We start from the raw sequence: 21,604 nt of genomic DNA on the forward strand, positions 1-21,604 counted from the left end.
CTTTAGTCTATAGTTTATAGACTGATTAGATTTTCTTTTTTTTTGGGGGGGGGGGGGGGGGGGGCAGTTACTGCAGATTGTAAAACAAACCACTCTTCCACTTCAGTGCTGCAGTACAGGCCAGAGTAGAGCTGCTGTTATGATGTGTGCGTCCTGTCACTATTTTTTTTCCCCATGTTTTCCACTTGAACAATATTTCAGGATTATTTCCTCACATCAGTTTAACAGATTAATGTTTAAAAACTTGATCTTGACATCTATAGCACATTCTCATGTCAAAAACCTTCTACTGCTGTTAGTTTGAGTTGGATTTTGAAATATCTTTTTAAATGATTTTATTTTTCAAAAACAACCGTCCTTCCATTTTAAGCTGTGTGTAAGCTCCCTGAAGTGAATTTGGGTGCTTACAGAGGCAGTAATATGCACAGCTGTAGATTATGTAGAAGTGAAGGGGATGAAGAAACATCTCCCCGGAATTGTCTGTTCTCCTGTTCTGCCCTTAAACCAAATGGAGGCATAAATCCTCTGCCTTTTGTTGTTTTGTCCAAGTATCTGGTTCAACACTGCAGAAACAGAGGAGAGTAAAGACATTATGAGAACAAACTCATGCCTAGGGGCCCGAGTTTCAGTCTCTGTCTCTCTCTGTTTTTACCTCTCTTTGCTGTTTAAGCTTTAAATTAAGTTCATCTTTAACCTTAAATCTGTCCATCCCTTGGATGGAAATTTCAAGTGTCAATTCCTGTAAATTAGGAACATGTGATAAACCCAAAGGTGGAGGAAAGATTTCCATGCCAATGAGGAGACACCCTTAGCTGCTTTTAGCTGACATTCTGCAAAAGATGTTTTAAATGTATCTGTAGTTGATGTACGTTCACCAACTGAGCGACAGGAGATGGAAGTGAAGTCTTGGCATGCACCCTTGCTGCAGTTAGTAGTTAGAGAACAGTACAACAAACACTACAGTTCAAAACATTTCCTGTAGTTAGATTATTTCTTACCTCAGGTTAGGAACATTTTTTTATTTGCCTCAAATAATCACTGTTTGACTTCACCACAGGTGCATCAAATGATCCAAATCAATCACAGCCACAATGTTGCCTGCCCATGAACTGTAACAAAAACATGGGCACTGCCACTATTACATCACCGACTGATTTGGGGTCTACTGTGATAAAAATTTTCAACTTTTTAAAAATATTTGATGTAACCAGACATCACAAGGGTAGGGTGGACCAGACTGAGAAACTACACCCTCACATGGTAGCAAGTTGTCAGTCACAAGGTAACCACACTCCATCGGATAATATTTTACCCTGAATGGGGACATCATTTACATCATGTTGTGCTCTTGTAAAGCCACTGAAGTATATGCAATAATTTTTCTATATACAGTCAATGACTGGTGCTGTGGTGGTTTCATTCTCAGCTGAATGTGAAGTAAATGTTGTCCATAGAGGCAGAATTTGTTGACGTTCTTGGCTGGTTGTCCCTGGGAATTTATATTATCTATCATATGATATTTTTTTAGTACGTTTTCTAGTTGGATGTGATTTTAAGTGGATAAATTGCTGCAGTTGCTTCATATGGTTGCAATAACAGATTTGTTTTCTTTTAATAAAGCGTAGGAATCGGGCTTTACATAAATCTTCAAAGCAAAATATGTAAAGTTAAATAAAACACTGCAGAGTTGTTTTTTTCCTCGTCTGTAATCCCATCAGAGATTAGATACTAAGCCAGTTCTGCTCTTCTGCCTGCAGCACTTCTGAACCAGCGAAGGCCGCTGCTGTTGCTGCAAACAGCTGAGATCTCTTTCTTTTTCAGTGAAAATTATATTTCAGCCAAAAAAAAAAGAAAAGGAAAAAGTTGTCTTTGCGATATGAAGAATGTCTGTTTCGTGCACAGTAAAAACTGCCTCATGCTTGCTCAGCATGTGGTCAATACTATTTCACAGGACAGCGAGGATGCTTTATTATTCAATTTTTAGAAGCTGTAATTTCATTGAACTAACATGACACTCCTCTATGCTACAGAGATCAGAGCTCTCCTGCATAATGTATAATGGCTCAAGTAAGGTGCTGTCATGTATAACCTACAGTAACTCTATCCTGCTGCCCGATGGCTCTTTGAGTGTGACTTGAAACTTTCCAGCTATTCTTAGTCTGTCTTTTCTGATCCCTGCTACGGACATCCTAAAGTTGTTTTTTTTCTTCCTCCTTACATCTATCGTCCACCTGCAAGGATCAAGTTTAAATTTTATAAGATGTTCAGATTACATCTGTAATCTGTTCATGCAGGGATGGCAGGCTTCAGATTACATGCTTATAATATGCTTTATTAAATTTTTAAAAGTTCCAGCTGACTGGCACTGCCTGACTATATCTGAACAAAGCAAGAGATAAATATGGATGATGCTCTTCAGCCAATCTGTAGGGAGACGTTACTCTATCTGGGAGAGGATGAAGGAATTTTCCATACATTTAAAAGTGTAAGCATTACTGGCACATTTAAACATCATTTGTAAATACCAAACAGGAGACTAACAGCATCACATCTAATAAGTAGGTTATGTTCTTATCTGAAGTACAGGTATAGCAGCACATTTCTATCCCTGAGCCTTGATATGCTTGCTGCGCCTGCTGATGTAGGGAGATAACGTGCTTCTTTTGAAGAGCAAAAAAGTCTGGATTAGGGGTCTTGAGTGGTTGCAGTGGAGTAAATAACAGATTTGTCAACCATGACATCACACTTCATGTCGTGCTCGGGAGCTCTGATTTCTCACTTTGGTTCCTTCTGGTAGAAACTAACTGATCAGGTTTGAAAAAGATTATAGTTTTAGTCAAAATATGTCCTTTTACAATATTAATCCATCATGCTGAAAAATGATGCTTACCAAGACCATTTAATGTGATGCCAACAATATGTTACAATGTCATGTGAAAAAGTAAACTTTCAAAGTTTCATGTGTCAGGACTAGAGCCCAAGCAATACACGATTTTAGAGTCATTTAAAAGTGTTTCACTGTTCAACTGGACACTGTTGTTGTAAGACAGACTTCAGGAAGCTCTGCCAAAGTTCTGTGAGTTTAATATTAAATTCAGTCAAATAACAGACAATTTGGCAACAGCATCACCATAACTGACCATAAGGCCAAGTAAACTGGTAAAACTGAAGCAAGGAGTAAAATTTACATAATTTCAGTTACATTGTAGATATAAAGATTAGTACAACAGAACATATTCTCTAAGGTATGTCAACCCAAGTCACAAATTGGACAATAAGAGGTAACAGGAACACTTATTACCAATTTAATATCAAGTTAATGCAAAAGCCTGTGATCAAATGTAATCCATACACATACAATGCATCCAGAACTGTAAGTATATTTGGCAGTAAGTGTTAGTTACCAAGACAATTATTTTACACAATGACTGATATCCAATCACAAACTGGATATTAAGAAATGACATTAACACCTTCTTTAAATATCAAGTTAATGTAAATGTCTGTGATCAAATGCATCCAGAACTGGAAGTGCAGTACAGTGCTGTGCAAAAGTCTTGAGCCACCCATCATTTCTTTAGATTTTGCTTCTAAGGAGATGGATTTTCTTGTAATTTTGTTAAAGCAGTATTGAGCAGTAGATCTCCAGGCTTTCTGAAAGTCTTTCAAAGTTTTTCTTTGGAGATCGGCTGCTTTTCCACTCATTTTCAATCCAGTCCCTGCACATTAACATTGACTGAGAATGGCCAGCATCCAAAGATGAGCTTTGGAATGTCCTTCAGAAAGCCTAGAAACCTATTCCTGAAGACTACTTGAAGACAAGTAGTCTTGAAGAATAAAAGTGTTCATATCAAATATTGACTTTCAAACTCACTAGAATTTTTGCAGTTTTTGCCTTATAAACTGCATTTCCGTGTATGTTTGCACATTTCAATAAATTGCTGCATTTAACTCCAGTTTTCCCAGCAATCTTTAAAGAAATGAGGGGTGGCTCAAGACTTTTGCACAGCACTGTGGCTTTGGTTTGTTTCAGTAGTCTCACTTAGCTTTGGTGTGCATATTAGTTTTCTTTTGGATTTGCGTAACTGTCCCAGGTATGTAGCTACTTTTTGTTTGATAAGACATTAACCATGCAATGTGCGTTTGCACTTCACCATTGTGTACTTATGAATGTATGTATGCGGTTGCCCCATGTAGCAGTTTATGTCAGGATGCTGGCACTGAATATATCTGAGAAGTGCAGTAGTTTAAGACATTTTATGATCGGTGCAAATTTTTATGGGAACAACTTCCACACGCTTCCCGAGAGTCTTAATGTTTACAGTTTAATGGGAAGACACAAGTTACACCAGCAGCATCTATCACTTGGCATATGGTAATATAATTCCAGTCTGCATACGGCTCTGTGAGGTAGCAGGAAACACATCATAACATAAGCATTTCCTGTTTTTAAATGGGGGGCATTTGTTTTAAATATCTTCATTGTGCCTATAAGCATTAGAAGGCTGTATTAAGTGACAACTCACTGATCTGTTCCAAAGCCACACAATTTATTTTATGCCACTCTTTACTTCCTTAAACACAGCATCTACAAATACACTGTAGATGCAAAAATTACTGCCTCCCCTGCTGACACCTAAAGACAACTGAGCATTGTGTTTTGCTCAAGGCCACTGCTATAAGGGTGAGCATGTCTAATATACTTAACACAAATCTTTTCACACATATACGCGTGAGATGGTGTACACTGATTCTTTTTGTGCTTTGCCTGTTTGCTTTTGTGACCGTCTCCCATTGTCTAAAAGTGGGTATCGAGCATGAAAGCACGAGATAATATGCGTGTGCAACTCATACCAAGGTGCTGAAATACTGGCTCCATGGCGCTAGATAACAGAGCACACAATCATATACACACAAAGATACACATGCACATTCAGACATGCTTCATTAACTAGCGGTGCCTGAATGATGCTCATTAGCTGCTGAGGCGTAACCGTTAAAACTGGGTTACTGCTTCGCAAGTGCACAGATGTATATCCCAGACAGGCATAAATAAACACAGACACATAAATCCATAAGCACACACACCAGTTATGACCAACTATACAAGAGGCAAGTGTGGAGAGGTAAGAAAGAAGCTGTTTTTTTTCCCCCCTACACTGAAAAATTGCGTCTTATCTTAATGTTATTTTCTCCCCACTGTTGGATTTATCCAAACATTTCTCTCCATCTTCACAGCTGTGGGTGTGTTGTTGCATCCACATCTTCATGATTAATGTCAAAGCAGTCACTTTCATTTTCCCCAGAGTACAAAATTATGCTAAACAAAAGCTGAACTATGTTTGCATAGGCCATTACATTACATAAAAACAAATTTACTGAAAAAAAGACATGTAACTAATAACTAAGGGCTCCTGGAAGGTAATGTTGTGCCTCTGTTACCTGAGGTAAAAATGATATATGAAGCAGGGTGGGCAAAGAACAGGTAAGCTGTTAAGTCTGATGATCACTGTGGAGCAGTGGGCTATTTGTCCAGATTTACCAGCAGCTGCAGAGCTACACTGTGGTGTGAGATTAAACTCATCTCACCTTATCTGAAGGGATGCTGTTTTTATTGAAACTACTGCTCAGATTTGTCTTGACTTGAACACTGACAGGAAAATAATTCACACCCACTGGATTTTGCTTTTTATTACTACTAGCTAGTTGATGTAGTCGTGTATGATGCAGTACACAGCATAAATGAGCAAAATTAACCAAAATGGTTCCCAAATATAACCAATAATAATTTCAACATTTATAATCTTTAGTGTGGCATAAGAGTATTTCTGCATTTTTGATTTACTTTCCTGTTTAATTCCATGGCATGACAGGAAAAATTAGCTGCAATTACATGTTCAAATTCCAATGTCAATGTGCAAAACACGTTGCTCTCATTTGCTCCAATTTGGGATTTTCTGCGCCGACTCGCTCAATTTGACATTAAATCCCCTCCAGTAAATTGGTGAGTTACGCATCACAAGCACTAAAGAGAGAAACAAACAAAATAAAAACCCATGGAAGGCAATTTATTTGAGCTCCAGTGTGTAATTCAACATTAATAAACCTTTTTTTTTCCATTTGCAACCTTTATAAAAAAAAAACCCCACATGAATTTCTTACATGGGTTGGTTTACAATGTGACCTGTCAGAGAGGATTTCCATGGATAAAATGGCTGTGAAAATCTAATCCATACTGTTACCTGTAACACTGCAAGGCACACTGAGTCTGGGAAATCTGAAGCCACTGTCGCAAACAGAAGAGAGGAATTAAAGGTCACTAGTTTCAAATCCTGGACCTCAAACGATCTGTGTGGAAACCGAATGCCACCAGAAATCCTTACCCCCAAATTGCCACATGTATTATTTAAAAACCTATTAAGTTGGAGGAAGACTGGCTAGCAAAGCTCTCCTTTGCCAAAGCAATCACATCTTTTCTATACCTGTATTTATATGTGTATAGCATACAACCTAAAGATATCACCGCTTACCACATTAATCAGAATATTTGATTAAATCAACTATTACTTTAAAATTCTTTATTAACGCATACATATCTTATCAAAATATAATTTTTTAGGTCAATACAATGTACCTCTGTATTTTTCAATATTTTCTTAGAAACTAAAGGGGACCTTGTGCTTTTCCTTATTATCTTTCATATATACACTCACTGTCCACTTTATTTGGTACACCTTGCTAGTATTGTTGGATCCCATGTTTCAGAGCTGCCTTAATTCTCCTGACATAAAATCATCAAGGTGCTGGAAACATTCCCTCAGAGATTTTGGTCCATATTAACACGATTGCATCAAACAGTTGCTGCAGATTTGTTTGCTGCAGATCCATGATGTGAAACTGCAATTGGCACCACATCCCAAAGGTGCTCTATTGGATGGAGACCTGCTGACTGTGGAGGCCATTTGAGTACAATGAACTCACTGAGATGATTGAGCTTTGTGACATGGTGGGTTATCCTGCTGGAAGGCAGCCATCAGAAGATGGTCATAAAGGGATGAAGAAGGTCGCTGTGGCTTTTGAAACAATGTTAAATTGATCCCAGGGGCCCAAAGTGTGCCATGAAAATATTTCCCACACCACTACACCACAAACCACCAACCGGAACCACTGATAGAGTCAAGGTTTGATATGTTGTGGTGTTCAGAAATGCTCTTCTGCATACCTTGAATGTAACAAGTGATACTTTGAGTTACTGTTGCCTTCCCATCAGCTCAGCTGACCTCTGGCATCAGCAAGATATTTTCACCCAGAGAAACTGATGCTCACTGGATATTTTGTCTTTTTTGGACCATTTCTGTAAACCCCGAGCAGATTGGTTGTGTGGGAAAATCCCAGTAGATGAGCAGTTTCTTTAAATACTCAGACCAGTTAGTTCTGGCACCAGCAACATGCCACATTCAAAGTCACTTAAATCACCTTATGTCCCCATTCGGATACTCAGTTTAAACCTTGAGCAGGTCCTCTTGACCCTGTCTACATGCCTAAATGCCAGGGTTATAATAGTTTTGGATTTTACATACAGTTTAGTTTAGTTAGTTTTTACTTTTTTTTCTTTAATTCAGTTAGTTTTAATTAGTTTTCAGAGTGGTTTTTCTCGTTTTTATTTTTGGTTTCATGCTTAGTTTCAGTTAGTTTCAGTATTAGTTTACCTGATTAGTATTTTCATACCTAATCAGGTGCAAGATTCAAGGCGCAAAGTGACTATTGTGTAATGAAAACTTGACAAAAGATACCGTTTAAAGAAATATATTCAACAACCAACTGTTCACAAGACGTGCTAAATGTGTGTAATATTAGGACACACATGAACATCAACAGGGAGAAACAAAGAAAACATGAACTCCCAAACTCAATAACTTCTACAATAAACTCCACAATAACTTAAGAGACAGTGCAGCAGATTAACAACACCTATATGTGGTGTTTGGACAAAACAAAACTCCTTGAAGGAGTCAAAGCTCAAATCCAGCTGGATCCTGATGTTCTCACCACCTGATGCTGCTTCTGTTTTGGAGCTAGCTTGGTTAGATGCTCGCTAATTAAACTTGCAGGGTCTTTGCGGCCTCTCTACATAACCTACGGAAGTTGCCGACCTCATGTCCACATTTATGCATGTGTAGCTGGATTGGTTGTGTTAATTACCTTGTGGTCGTGTGCAGGTGTTTTATATGCGGTGCAGGCTGGGGCTTCTTTTTTGGTCCTCGCTCTTTGTGCTCAGTTTTTTGTCCCTGTTTTTTTTCACTTTCTTCATTCCTTCACGTCCATCCTGATAGTTTCAGCAGTCTCCTACCAGGAATTTGCTGACATTTGTGAGTCCTTATATTGATGCTTTTATTATTATTCCTGATTTTTATTCTCTGACTGATAAAGTAGCCGGAAACACACAAGGACTAAACAGTTTAGTCACAACGTTCTGGGCTGCACGGACCCAACAAGTAGTCCTGTTTCTCCAGAGGCGCAGGCCAGGTTACCTGGTAGGATCAGAGCGGTTTCTGTAGCCTGTGCGCTTCTCAGGTGGACTTTGATGTTGCTGGTTTTTCCTGACTGAGAAATGTTCTGCACATTTTTCATCATCCACAACAAGACTTTCGATTCTATCTGTGCTCTTGTACTCAAAGAACCTCCATACGGGACTCTGCCGCTTTCTCGGCAGACCGCAGCCATTACTTTGCGGACCAGCGCTGTGAGTGCACGCACATGCGCACACACTCACACAAAACAAGTAAATGAAAGTCATTTTATCCATAATTTCAGTTAGTTTTAGTTAGTTTTGTAAACTCACAATTCAGTTTTAATTAGTTATCGTTTTTTCCTTTTAATTGTAGTTTTTATTTATTTTAGTTAATGACAAGGTTTTTTCAATTTCAGTTTTCGTTATTTCGTTCGTTTTCGTTAACTATAATAACCCTGCTAAATGCACTGATTTGCTGCCATTTGATTGGCTAATTAGATATTTGCATTAATGAGTATTTGAACAGGTGTTCCTAACAAAGTGGCCAGTGAGTGTATATACTGTTAAATCTATTTATATTTAATAGCTCATATTAAACATGTTTAAAACAAATAAATGAGAAACTAATGTTTCAAATAAAAGAGATCAGCATATTATTAGTACTCCCTGAAAGCCAATCAGAATACTTTATTAATCCCAGGGGGAAATTGGTTTAATAATAGTAAGCAGAGTCTTCAAACTGCTCTAAATGTTTGTTTTCAGATGGTTTTTTTTCCCCTACTGTTGGCTCAATATGATGTCCCTAATATAATAATCTAAAGCAGTGATCTGAGGCTCTTTTTCAGCTCTGTGTAACTTCATATGTATTCTACCATCGTGGCAGCTCATGGTAGTACCATGTGAGCTAGAGTTGCATAGTTGGCCACAAAACAATCTTCAAGATGCAAAAGAGGACAAGAGTTGTGGATTTAAATCAGGCAGCAGAATTATTCAAGAAGGACTGAGCAACTTGTCCTCGGTTGATTGAGACGGGTCAGGATCTGTCAGTGATCTACAGCCTCATAAAGAATGAGGCTGTCCCCCACCTCCATTTGAAATGGAACCTTCTATAGCATTTGCCAAATGTAAGTGATGGATACCTACTTATTTATTCATCCAAAAATAATGGTACTATAATATATGTAATCCTGTGCAGAACATCTACCTGCTATTTTACCTGTTGGCAGTTTAAGGTTTACAGCAATCTATGGTGGAATTAAACAAAAGCACTGTGCATGGGGAAATTTAAGTGGATAATCAAAGTTGTGATTTGTTCTGGTCATATGAGGGTGTCCGAATCAATTTCCAAAAGTGCATTTTAACATAAACCACAGATATTAACAGGGGATCGCCAAATAAAGCTGGACTCATCCTGTGCAAACGTTCACTAGGTAGTAAGTGTGGAGATAATTCAGAGTGAATTAAGCCCAACAGAAGATTTTAGTATAGTTCTTCTGGCCTGAAGGCTACTTAACCTCAGAAGCCATAAAAAGCGGCTCAGCAATTTTACAGTTCCTGTAAGGGAGAGAGAGCGCCTGAGCACAAAGAGATTACACACTGCATGTCCCCATCACTCAGCCACCTCTACCTCAGGTCATTACTATAAATACCAATGTGTTATTATTTGACCAGCCTGGCGGGGTAACTGTTTGGAGAAATACCGTTCAGGCTTGTTGGTGGCATTACGTGACTGCTGTGTCTGAAGCTCTTGATGTCGTAGACTTGGATCCTGCACACAGACACTTTGACGTATCATCATGTGAAGCAGAAATGCCGCAGAGGGAAAAGAAAAAATCTTCAAAAGAAAGCTCCAGCTTGATGCACTGGTTGAGTGAACCAGTGCGACAGGCTCACTATGTCACTGTTCTGTGAGGTTAAATGTAATGTATGAGAGTGGTGGGCCAGATAAATGGGCAGTAAAATCCGCTCTCTGTTTCTTAGTTCGGGGACTAAAGTGTGAGTTGTGCTCACAGTTTTGGATTCCTTTTTGTAATGGAAAAAAATGTGATGAAACACACTACTTTGCATATCATCTATCACTGACACACTCATGCCTGTACCCCTGAAATTAACCTATGATGCTTCCTATAAATGATTTTACTCTAAAAAAAAAATGAACACAAATAATGCACAAAGCATGAGGCTATTAGCGGCCACTGACACAATTTGTATATTACTCCTGAAACAGTTAATGGGTACAATCAAAAAGATACATTTTAATTTGAAAAATAGATCCTTTCAGTAAGTTAAATTCTTGCTTTTTTTTTAAACAATAAGGGTTGACCTTATCAGTGCTTTTCACATAAGGAAATGTTTAACTAGAAATCACTTGAAATAATAAATACGTTCATTGAATAATAATTTTCAGACAGTTGACTCTAAATGAATGCTAACGTTGCTTCATGTCAGATGTATAAAAAAGTCAGTGTTAGCTAACAAGCTAGCTATTACCACATTATTGGTGGCCAAGTGGTCATAACGCTACAGTACTGCTGTTCTCAGGGCACCATATTTTTGCTAACCACAGAGATTTCTACACATGCACTGCAACCCTGAATTTTTTTTGCACATCACCAAACAGAGTTACTAAAGTTTCCCACATGACATCGTGCACACATTGCTTGAGATTTGTCCTTAATATTGGATACTGATACAACTACCGGTTTCTAGGGAAAAATGTTCATTCTCCAACTAGTTGGCCGTGGTTCCCGGAGGTTCTGACTCTCACTGGGTGAAACCGTTTTTCTGTACCAAAAACCTCCTAGCGATGCTGGCAGATTTCAACAGTTGCCTGTAGTTTTTCATATTTGAGACGATTCACCTTCAGAGTAAAAGTTGTGCCTCACTGCTGCAGCCAACATGTTTCAAAAGTTGCAAGTTCTACTATGAAGGCAAAATGGTCCCTGTGTCCAGTCTGTGTTGCACTTTTCACAGTTTCACTACAGCTCGGAGAGCAGCTGGACAGTGTTTGTAGATGATTGTTTACAGAAGGTAAAAATGGGTCTTACTGACTGGTCTATAGGCCTGTGTAACTAGGGCTGGGGCTGCCATCAACCTCCAACAACCACTTGCAACGAGTTGGGGAATACTAATTTTTCCCTCACAACAGGTGGTTGCCAGCTGGTCACAGACTTTATTCTCTTTATCCTCCATTGTCACCACAATTGTCACATCCAAAAAGGTTGAAAAATTAATGCCGTGTGGTTATTGGTCACATATCAGGAAAACCTCAATTTATGACAATGCAAATGTCCACCCAAGTCTTTACCAAGCCGGCTCTCTAGTACAACCTGTGTGATATCTGACGACACCTGAGAATACAGAAGGCACTTAATAGCAAGAATTCACAGCAGGAGAGTGGATGTCTTGCATACTGTGTTTTCTACCAAGGTGTCACTTTTATCTAAACCAAGGTGACCAAAAGGTGGCGAGACCCAGGTATTTAAACCCCAGTGGGCGTAGTCCCCTCCTGGAGTTTAAATACCTGGGTCTCTCCACCTTTTGGTTTGAGAACTGAAGAAGCCTTTCGGATGCGGGTGAAACGTCTTCAAAAAACAAAAAGAAGTCCAGTCCCCCTTTTTTCAAGCTCCAGAGACTGCTATGACCTGGATGACTGAGAACCTACACAGACATATCACAAACGAGTGTTAAATGGGCTCTCTAAAGAAAAGTTACAAATAATTCTTTCGCTGCTCAGCACATATTGACTCTGGTACAGTAAACAGCTTTTGCTGTAGATATCTGTACTACACGGAGATTTGAAAAGCTAAATACTGAGAACACTCATATGGAGTACATTAGAAAGGCCATGGGTTATTATCTGTTTTTCCTGTTGTGAGCTTTGCTAGCTTGAAAATATCTCACTGGAGCATGAAACAGTTATATGGTCAAAAATGGGATATCTTAACTTTCCCTATTAAAAAAAGAAGCCTCAAAAGGAGACAAAAGTCACACAGAAGAGGAAGTGTAAAAGGGAAGTTATCTAGTATCACATATGATTATTAGATAAACGTATGAAAACAGTTCCATAAAACAGGGCATGGCCACGTTTGTTGACTTTCTTTGCCTCGTTCACCATCTAATTAGCTGAGGTCCAGTGGGTGGACTTGCTGCACAGGATACACACAAACACACAATTCTAAATCAGCACTATTAGAACTTTCACTACTCGGCTCCACCTACCTCGTTTATCTCTTTCTGTCTCGTTAAAGCAGTCCTAGCCCTTGTTCCCCTCCCCCGCTATCTGCTGATTTATGAAGCTTCTTAAAAATGTTCCCTTGAGTCCTTCATATCAGAAATACGTACTCTGTCCAAGCAGAACAGAAACAACAAAATCCCTCTACTTTCACAGAATCTATCCAGATATTGGATAGCTTAGCTGAGGCGAGAGGCAAAAACCTGGCAGACATATTATCATTATTGTCTCTGGTGGCAACATCACAGACTCCTGCAGCAGCCGGGGGTGAACTTGTGCACTTTCTGTCTCTCACCCCCTTGTGCTCCCTTGTATTCACACTGTTGCCTCAAAGAGATCCATGCCTGCTGGGGCTCCTGGGTGTCAGCCAACCAAACACAACATCTCACTGGACAGATAAACCATTCCATACTGATGAAACAAAGCGCTTATCTACTCAAGAAAAGGTTAAGATTTCATCATGTACAAGTCTGTATGTTGTCTGCTTTCTCCTTTCCATGGTGGAGATCGCTGAAATCATACTAAGGTAAAATGGATAAATGTTTGTTTTTATTATTGTAAGAAAATATTTTCTTGTCATAAAAAAGTGAGAGAAAGAAAGTAAATAAAGGATTATTTAAAACTGTTTCTTTTTGCCATTGTTTGTACTGACAACACAGGATTATAGGCAATGATATGTGGGGGTTCTCAATATCACGTTACTTTGGACCTCTGGCCTCTTCTTCAAGGTCAAATAAGGTCAAACTTTCATAAAATGTCTTTTATCTTTAGAATTATGCTTAAAATCTACTGCCTTTGTTTGTACTGGCAACATTTAGGAAATGATACTGGTATATGGGGATTCTTTAAAACTCGCTCAGAGAGCGGGCTGCCATGGTGGAGGTTTGTACACTCAAGAGTGATTTTTGTTGTTTATTTAACAAAAATTAAGTCAAAATGCAGAAGCAGTGTGTGAAAAACTAAGTACACCACCACTGCTACTATAGGAGTTAAGATGGTAAATAGCAGCCAGGTGCTGCTCCAATGCACTTGATTAAGTGATCATCAGCAAGTGTGGCCACCTCCATAAAAGCTGAAATTTTGGCAGTTTGCTGGTCTGTAGCATTCAGGTGTGTCTTAACCAAATGCCAAGGAGGAAAGACATCAGCAATGACCTTAGAGAGGCAATTGTTGCTGCTCGTCAGTCTGGGAAGGCCATTTCCACACAATGTGAAGTCCATCATTCTATAGTGAGAAACATCATTCGAAGGTGGAAAACATTCACAACAGTCACAAGTCTTCCCAGGTGTACACGTCCCAGCAAACCGACACCGAGGTCAGACCGTGAAATGCTCAGAGAAACATTTCAGACTCTACAGTTAACATGTTAAATGATAAAGTTCATGACTGTATGATTAGGAAAAGACTGAACAAGTATGGCTTATTTGAAAGGGTTGCCAGGGTTCTCTAAAAAGAACGTGGCAGCACAACTTAAGTTTGCAAAACTGCATCTGAGCGAACCACAAGACCAAAATGGAGATGCTTGGCCATAATGTGCAGCACCACGTCTGGAAAAAAAAAAAAACAGACAGTGTATCGGCACAAACACCTCATGCCAATTGTCAACCACAGCGGTGGAAGACTGACGATTAGTGCTTGTTTTGCAGCCAAAGGACCTGGGCATCTTGCAGTCATTGATTTGACCATAAACTCCTCTGTATACCAAAGTATTCTAGAGTCAAATGTGAGGCCAATGATCCCAAGCACAGCAGCAAACCCACAACAGAACACCTGAAAAAAAGTCCAGACCTTAATCAGACTGACAAGCCATGGCAGGACCTTAAGAGAGCTGTGCATAAATGAATCCCAGCAAACCTCAATGAACTGAAGCAACATCATACAGAAACTAAGACTACAATTCCTCCACAACAATCTTAAATTCATTGCTGTTAAAGTTGGTTCTAGAAGCTTCTGAATCCTGGGCATTATTTTTACCAACGCTATATATTAGAAATGTTATTAGATGCTAAAATTTAAAATACTTCTCCTCACATGCAAGATCTTGAATAATCAGACCCCACCTTATCTTAAAGACCTTATAGTACCATATCACCCCAATAGAGCATTTCACTCTCAGACTGCTGGCTTGTGGTTCCTAGGATACTTAAAAAGGATGAAAGAAAAATCCAAAGCTGTACATTTAAATGATAGCTGTTGTGTTTTGTCTGTTGTTTCACATTAATGTAGTGCTGGCAAAAAGATAGTCGAAGAGCTGAAAGGTTTTTAAAAAGTTCGCTTTAAAATGAAGGCTTCTTTGTTTTCTTGGCAAAAAAGGTGGAATAAGTAACAAAAAATAAATAAACAAAAAGATAAGAATATCAGCATCTGCATCAGCTCAGAGGCTAAATTTATACTTCAAACACTGGCCCAGAATTTCACAATTAGTGCAACCCTCTTGTTAATTTAGCCAAACAACTGGTCAAATTACATGTATAACATGAGCTCATAGAAATAAACACCCAGCATCGTTTCAGATAAACAACTATGTGAACTTTACAATAGCAACAAAAAGAGCAGATTATGTGCGGCATCTAACTATGAGGAGTCGCAAATTTTCCACAAAAGTTTTCTGACTTCTTATCTGGCCACAAACAATATTGTCGTGTTCTGTACATCATTTTTATAAGGTAATAATTTAATGGTGAGTTTACAGCCTTCAGAGGTGCTGCCACTTAAAAGTAGTCAGTTTATTCGTAGTTTCATCAGTTTGAGTTTTAAATTTACGGCCATTTCATTGAAAAATTCTTCTGTTATGGTTCCCTGGACTGTTTATGTTGTGCATCCTTGGCATTCCCATTGAGGCTTGTTGCCTGGACACAATAACGCCAGTAAAATGAATAAATAAATAACTGCCTGGAAAAAGACGCACATTACATTTGACTAATTTGTGCTGCTAGAGTCTCATAGCTTCAGCTTGGGATCACTTCATGGCCAGTAGGAGAAACAGCTGCAATGTCCAGTAATCATCAATGAATCCTAAACTATCTTTTATTTAGTTACTGAAAGGCTATTTGACTCTAAATAAAGCCACCCAAATGAAATTCATTAAAATGGGCTTCTCTTCTAATATACTTTTTATTTAACTCTGGATGACGAGTTGATTAAAACCCAGCCCCAAACCCAGATTTAATAGAACAGTGCCCCCAATTTTGGTTCATAGAGACCTGACAGGCACTGCAGTCTAAGCTTCAAACTTCAGTTTGTGTAAAGTCTGTCAACCATTTTCGATTGTTACAGAATATTGAGTGAATACGGTCAAATTGGCAGACCCCACCCTGCGGAGTCGATCCACAAGTGTTTACCTTTTGTCATTTCACTGCTGTGACCGAGTTGCTTCTGTGTGTGAAATATTTGAAAGGATTCAAATCAAATCCTGAGCTGTCAGATGAAAGACGATCGCGTCAGAGAAATAAGATTAAAGCCTCTCTCTCTGTGTGCCGGTCCCTTTCTGAAAGAGTGACAGGCTCCTTCCCCTTCATCCATTCTGCACTCTTTGGAGAAAGAAACAGCACGGAAAATGTTAAAAATGCTTCTGTCATGGCACAAATGACTGTGATGACTTCAATGGCAGGGTTTATTTTGATTTGCTCTGTAAATAATAACAAAAGTGAGTTCTGGGAGAAAAACATTAGAAATTCCTATTTAGACAGAAATATGGTGAAGCAGTGATGGTACTGTGATGATTCATAACTATATCTATCTGTAAGTATAAAACACCTACACAGAGCATTTGTTACAGGAAATAAAGACAAAGAGTAGTGGAAGCTTGCCTGAACACCACTTTAGAGTGTCACAGCTTGAGCACTCATATAATGCCGTTTGGCGTATTTCCAGTGTGTATTTCAGCTGTGCAGATGTGTGAACATTTTCATTTTCCACTGACAAGTTCATAACTCTAAAACAACCAAGGAAAGGACAGCGACCGCAATGTCACATGTTTAGCTGAGGGTTAGCAGACAGGGTTCACATTACAGTTCGGCTAAGGGTAAAGCATTTAGTGGTTAGTATTATGGTTAGAGACTCGAAAGCTAAGTCCAGCTGAATCTGATGATAAGTGTAAAATTACAAGCGCTGTGAATATATGAGGACTCTGAGACAGAGAGGAAGAAAAATGTTAGGGAAATTTGCAGGGAAAAAGTGATCCATTTATGCAACCGGTGCCCATAACCTGAACTGAGATGATTCATGATTTATGCCTCTACCAGCGGTGTGTTTATTATTAATAATTGCAGTTTTTAAAAATGCAATTGAATATTTTGGTCAAAAGATTCTGAGGAGGTCAGTAAGGGGCTGGTCAGAGGGACAACGTAAGTAGAATACTGTCTTAATGTTGCCACAGCCAAACACGATCGCCCTTATTAAAAGTTCAGATCAGGAGGGTCTCGTTAGACCAATACTTTGTGTCATAACTGGCCAGGTGTTCACTAATTCTTTTTCACACTATTTATGGAGCTTGTCATGTGCCCTGTCCTGCGAACAACCTGAGGACCAGTGCCATGAATGTCTGTCTGGGGAGACTGTCTAAATATATAAATGCACAGTGGTGTTTAAAGAATATCACCTTTCAGCCCTGTATTATAATGGCCTGTTTTCCACTCGGCCTGGAAGTGTGCCTTTCAGAGCAGGCCATAAACATTTTGAACAACCCATCTTAGGAACTAGTTTTGACAGACCATAGTGCCACTTCAGAGTTTTCTGGTTAAGCTCTCTGTAGCTGTCTCTATTAAGATCCTTTGTTTCCAAAGTGAGCAGTTTCACCGAGCAACAGGTTTGTACTGGCAACTTTAAAGAGATGCAACAGAACGATCACGCACTCACTTTAAAACCTGGCGACTGGTGACATTAATAACACTTATCATCAGTCTAATGTTTTCATCATTCCTTTGTTATTAGCACACTGCAAAACGTAAAGGTGGATTTCACTACTTTAAGTCAGATTTTCAGCTTTGCATTCTCTGCTGTGTTTGTTGGTGTTTGTTTTATGTAAATGTTGTGTATGCTCAGTATAAAGGGAAGAGCAGAGAGTTGTGTCCTGTATGAGCTCATTTTCATTTTAGTAGGTCAGCATCCAAACAGAAAGTCATCATAATAAAATAGATAACTTGCAAGAATTGTCATGTAGGGAATACAGTTTTCTTCTGTGTATTTTTGAGAATAACAAAATCGGTTTTTCACAAATTCTTTATTCTATTATTAATAATTTCCAAAGAAACAAACAAAAATAAACTACCCACACAAAGCCAGTTTGCACTTCTAAACAGTTTATAAACTCTAGTAAAACACAATATTCCTACGAGGTTACCAAAGAGTCACTCTCTGGATTTGAATATGTTTGGTAAAAGTAAGTTTCCAGCCAGCTGCAGTCTCCAGCACACATTTCTCCGGCTGCACATCCATCCTGAAACATGCCACTTCCCAACAGCGCTGCTATGCCTTAGTTCAAACAAAGATTATCACGCTTACACCACCCAGCCTATAAGAATCCTATAATAAACTCATATCCTGTCATGACCAATCCACATCAAATAACTGATATAACAATAAAACTGGGTTAAGTATTTTATGATCTACTCAACGAATACAATTACAAGCAATGTGAGACATTTTTTGTTATAAGGAACAACAAACTTCTCAAATTTTTCCTTCACATTTCTGTATTAAATAAAAGGCACGAGTATTTTCTCCTTTGGCAGTGAACGGGAAGCCGAGTGAACTCGGTTTAACAGAAGTGCATCCAAACCGTTTTTACACTGTTCTGGCATGATGCATCTATTTCTTCGCTTATTAGGAGCTTGTGAAATTTCTAAAAACACACATCATAGTTTAGCCCCCAAATATTTCAGTGCTTAATTACACACATAAAAATGAAGTCAGAGTGTGTGGGACTCACCTATCAGGAACCACAGGAGCGCCTGTTTCTGTGGAGCTGTGCCGGCTTGCGAGCCCATCCTGTCGCTCCCAAAATGATCCACTGACTGAAGTTTTGCGGGGGGAAGTGAAGGGAACGGCAACTAACAAGAGCTCAACGTGTAATTGGTAGCATCATAAAAGTGACTGCTGGTAAAGAAACCCATGTAATGCGACGGCACGGTCAATCAGCCACAATAAAAGCTTGCACTGTATCACCCTGCGCAAACTGCTCGGGGGAGAGCCAACACTGCTCCTTGTTCCTGCTGTAGGCTACCTCAACTCCCCCGAGTCCTCCTGTCACCGATCGTCAGTCATCCAGAAGTGAAACATAATGAGTCGTAAAGTTGCAACTCTCTGTCCGACAAGCCGTCCAGAGGTTTGAAGAAATCCGAAAAACGTGTCTGGAAGCGTGCAGTGTTTGAAACGGTCCTGTGCGCAACGGGACGCGCCAGTATAGAACCAGTGGAGCTGAGCGACTGTGTCAGGGTTCACTGCTTCCCCCCGAGGACATGGGTGCCGGTTAGCGACGGGGACACGGGACAGACCCAAACAGTGCAGGAAGGGGGAGCGGGGGTGATTTGGAAGAGGGGAGGGAGGGAGGCGCTGGACTTCTGTTCGTACTATTTCATTGGTTAATCCGAGAAATCAGAGCGACCACAAGTCTGTGATTTAAAAAAGAAAAACACTCTAAATAAATAATAAATGATAGTTAACCGAAATTACGAAGAACTGTTAAGAGACGACATACAAGAGGGTGAATAAAATCTAACAAATGACAGAGGCGGACATCTGCAGGTTGTAGATTTCCTTCAGAATACTTTTATTGCTGCAGCAGGAGCTAAATCGCTACATGGAGTGAACTTTACAAGAAATATAATAAGACAATATCATCTTTAGCACCACAAAGACATTCTGTGAAAATATAATTTGTGATTCTACATAATATTGAGACTGAGGAGCAGAATGAGCCCTGCATGTGATGCTGGAAGAACAGCGCGGCCCACCTGTGGGGTGGCGATGAGGACCGGTGGGGTGTGCGCGGATCCGTGTGCTGGTTAAGGACTCAGGGGTTCAGAGCAGCTGTCCAACAACGTCATCTAGCGTTCATATGGAGCGTTACAGCGCGAATATCTCCGATAACTGCAGCTCTTAGGAAAAGTGGCTGATATAAATGTTTAATGTTTTTGTTTGTTTGTCTGTTTCCCATAATTTTATATAAATCTTATATAGATGTTGACTTATTTATTTTATGCTGTTTTTGTGGATGATATCTCCGATTCAGGTGGTTATGTGCTTAAATTAATTGTATTTTTCTCTCAGTAAGGTGTTTTAAGGTGTGCTAATTAAAAAAATAGATTTAGAAGATGTGTTTTAAAGAAAGAAAATGAATAAAAGAGATGGAAGTCACTTGACTATAACTGATACTCTTAAAGTCCAGCCTCCCTCAAATGTTTCCTCTGGTACACTTATTTTCAGATTACACTTCCTTATGCAGCTTTAATGTCTGAAATATTTGCAATAATTAATATAATATTATGAAGCAGCAGAAACATAAATATACACCAAATGACCTACTAATGTATTTCCAGTTATAAAACCAACACACTCTTTTGAAAGTCATTTTCAAATATATTTGAAGTTTTTGTTTCATCTAATGAAGTTGAAAATAGGGGGGGTGGGGGGGGGGGGGGGGGGGGGGGGGGGGGGGGGGGGGTATGCCTTTTGAAGTGTACCAAATGTGACTTTCTTTGGTTTTAAAGTGAAGTTCACTTTGAGACCAATGTCAAAAGGCACACTCATTTCTATCAAAAGGTCTAAAGATGGCACATTAATAGAGGCTTTTATGTTATTCCCTGCCAGCTGCCTTAGTCTGGCTTTATAAAGTCATGATATCAGAACTACAGAAGCTCACAGACAATTTAAATTCAGAAAGTGGTACAACTGAAAGAAAATCTGAGCCGGTCAAATCATCTCCCACTGACAGAGTCGGGACACGAGGAACAGTTCCCTCACTGCAGGCCTCGCAAATAAGGTCAGACAGCAGGATAAAGCAGAAAGCGTTATACACAAGGTCAACAATGCTATTGATATGCTAACAGTGCAGGGATTTGAAGAGGAGACAACTGAGGTCAAATGTATTAATTGCAGACAAAGAAAAAAATCTGATCCATCTGTTCAAAATATCCAGAGGAAATATACAGTGCAAAAGTTCTGCAAAATGTAACTAAGAAGACAGAAACTGCAACTGGCACTGACCCTTCTGCTTAATTTTCTGCTTTTCTTTATTAGTGTATCAAATTATGACAAATATCAATATCACAAAACTATCACCCAGGAACTCTTAAACAGTTCAATAGGACAATGGAGAGTTTCTAAGACCAAACTTAAAAGCAGGCTTCCCAAACTAGCAAAAAGTTGTTTGAACATGACCTGCTCATGGCTGAGGTTGAAACAGTGTAGATCGACCTAATAATCACAGCCTCTAAGCGTCACCTATTGTGTGACGGACAAATGCAAATGGGGAAAATAATAGCAAAGAAGGAGGAACTGGGGAGGTCATTTCATTTTAAAGTGTTCCATCCCATTTGCTGAAACTGAAACTAACACAAAGTTGCATCAAGTCTAAACAAGTCTGTCCGCACCAACTTTTCACTACAGGCATTCACGCTGTTGTGGAGAAGTAATGCAGCGTTAAATAACATCACAGTTTGGTGTGATTGTCAGTAAGGAAGATCACAGCTGGCCATTCAGCTGCGATCAGAGGTGCTCTGAACATCTAAAGGTTCACATGACCACATCAGTGCAGCAAAACCTGTCGATACAGGAACTGGTTTGGAGTTTAAAACAGCACCATGTGCACAGGAAGATGTCCTAAAGCCTCACTCAGACAATATATTAATTATACTGTA

General features: G+C 39.3%; 1 protein-coding gene across 2 annotated transcripts in view; it reads right to left on the reverse strand.

Annotated features, from left to right (window-relative positions):
• The window catches only part of ramp1 (receptor activity modifying protein 1), a 64,974-nt gene extending 45,710 nt beyond the window's left edge, over positions 1-19,264 (reverse strand). For both annotated transcript variants that reach the window (XM_030758386.1, XM_030758385.1), the window contains exon 1: positions 18,676-19,264. In XM_030758386.1, coding sequence (XP_030614246.1) covers positions 18,676-18,733 — 58 coding nt within the window. In that variant the 5' untranslated portion in view covers positions 18,734-19,264. The remainder of the gene's footprint in view (positions 1-18,675) is intronic.
• Positions 19,265-21,604: the final 2,340 nt, after the last annotated feature.

This window comes from Archocentrus centrarchus, chromosome 21, assembly GCF_007364275.1.
Source record: "Archocentrus centrarchus isolate MPI-CPG fArcCen1 chromosome 21, fArcCen1, whole genome shotgun sequence".
Classification (NCBI taxonomy): Eukaryota; Metazoa; Chordata; class Actinopteri; order Cichliformes; family Cichlidae; genus Archocentrus; species Archocentrus centrarchus.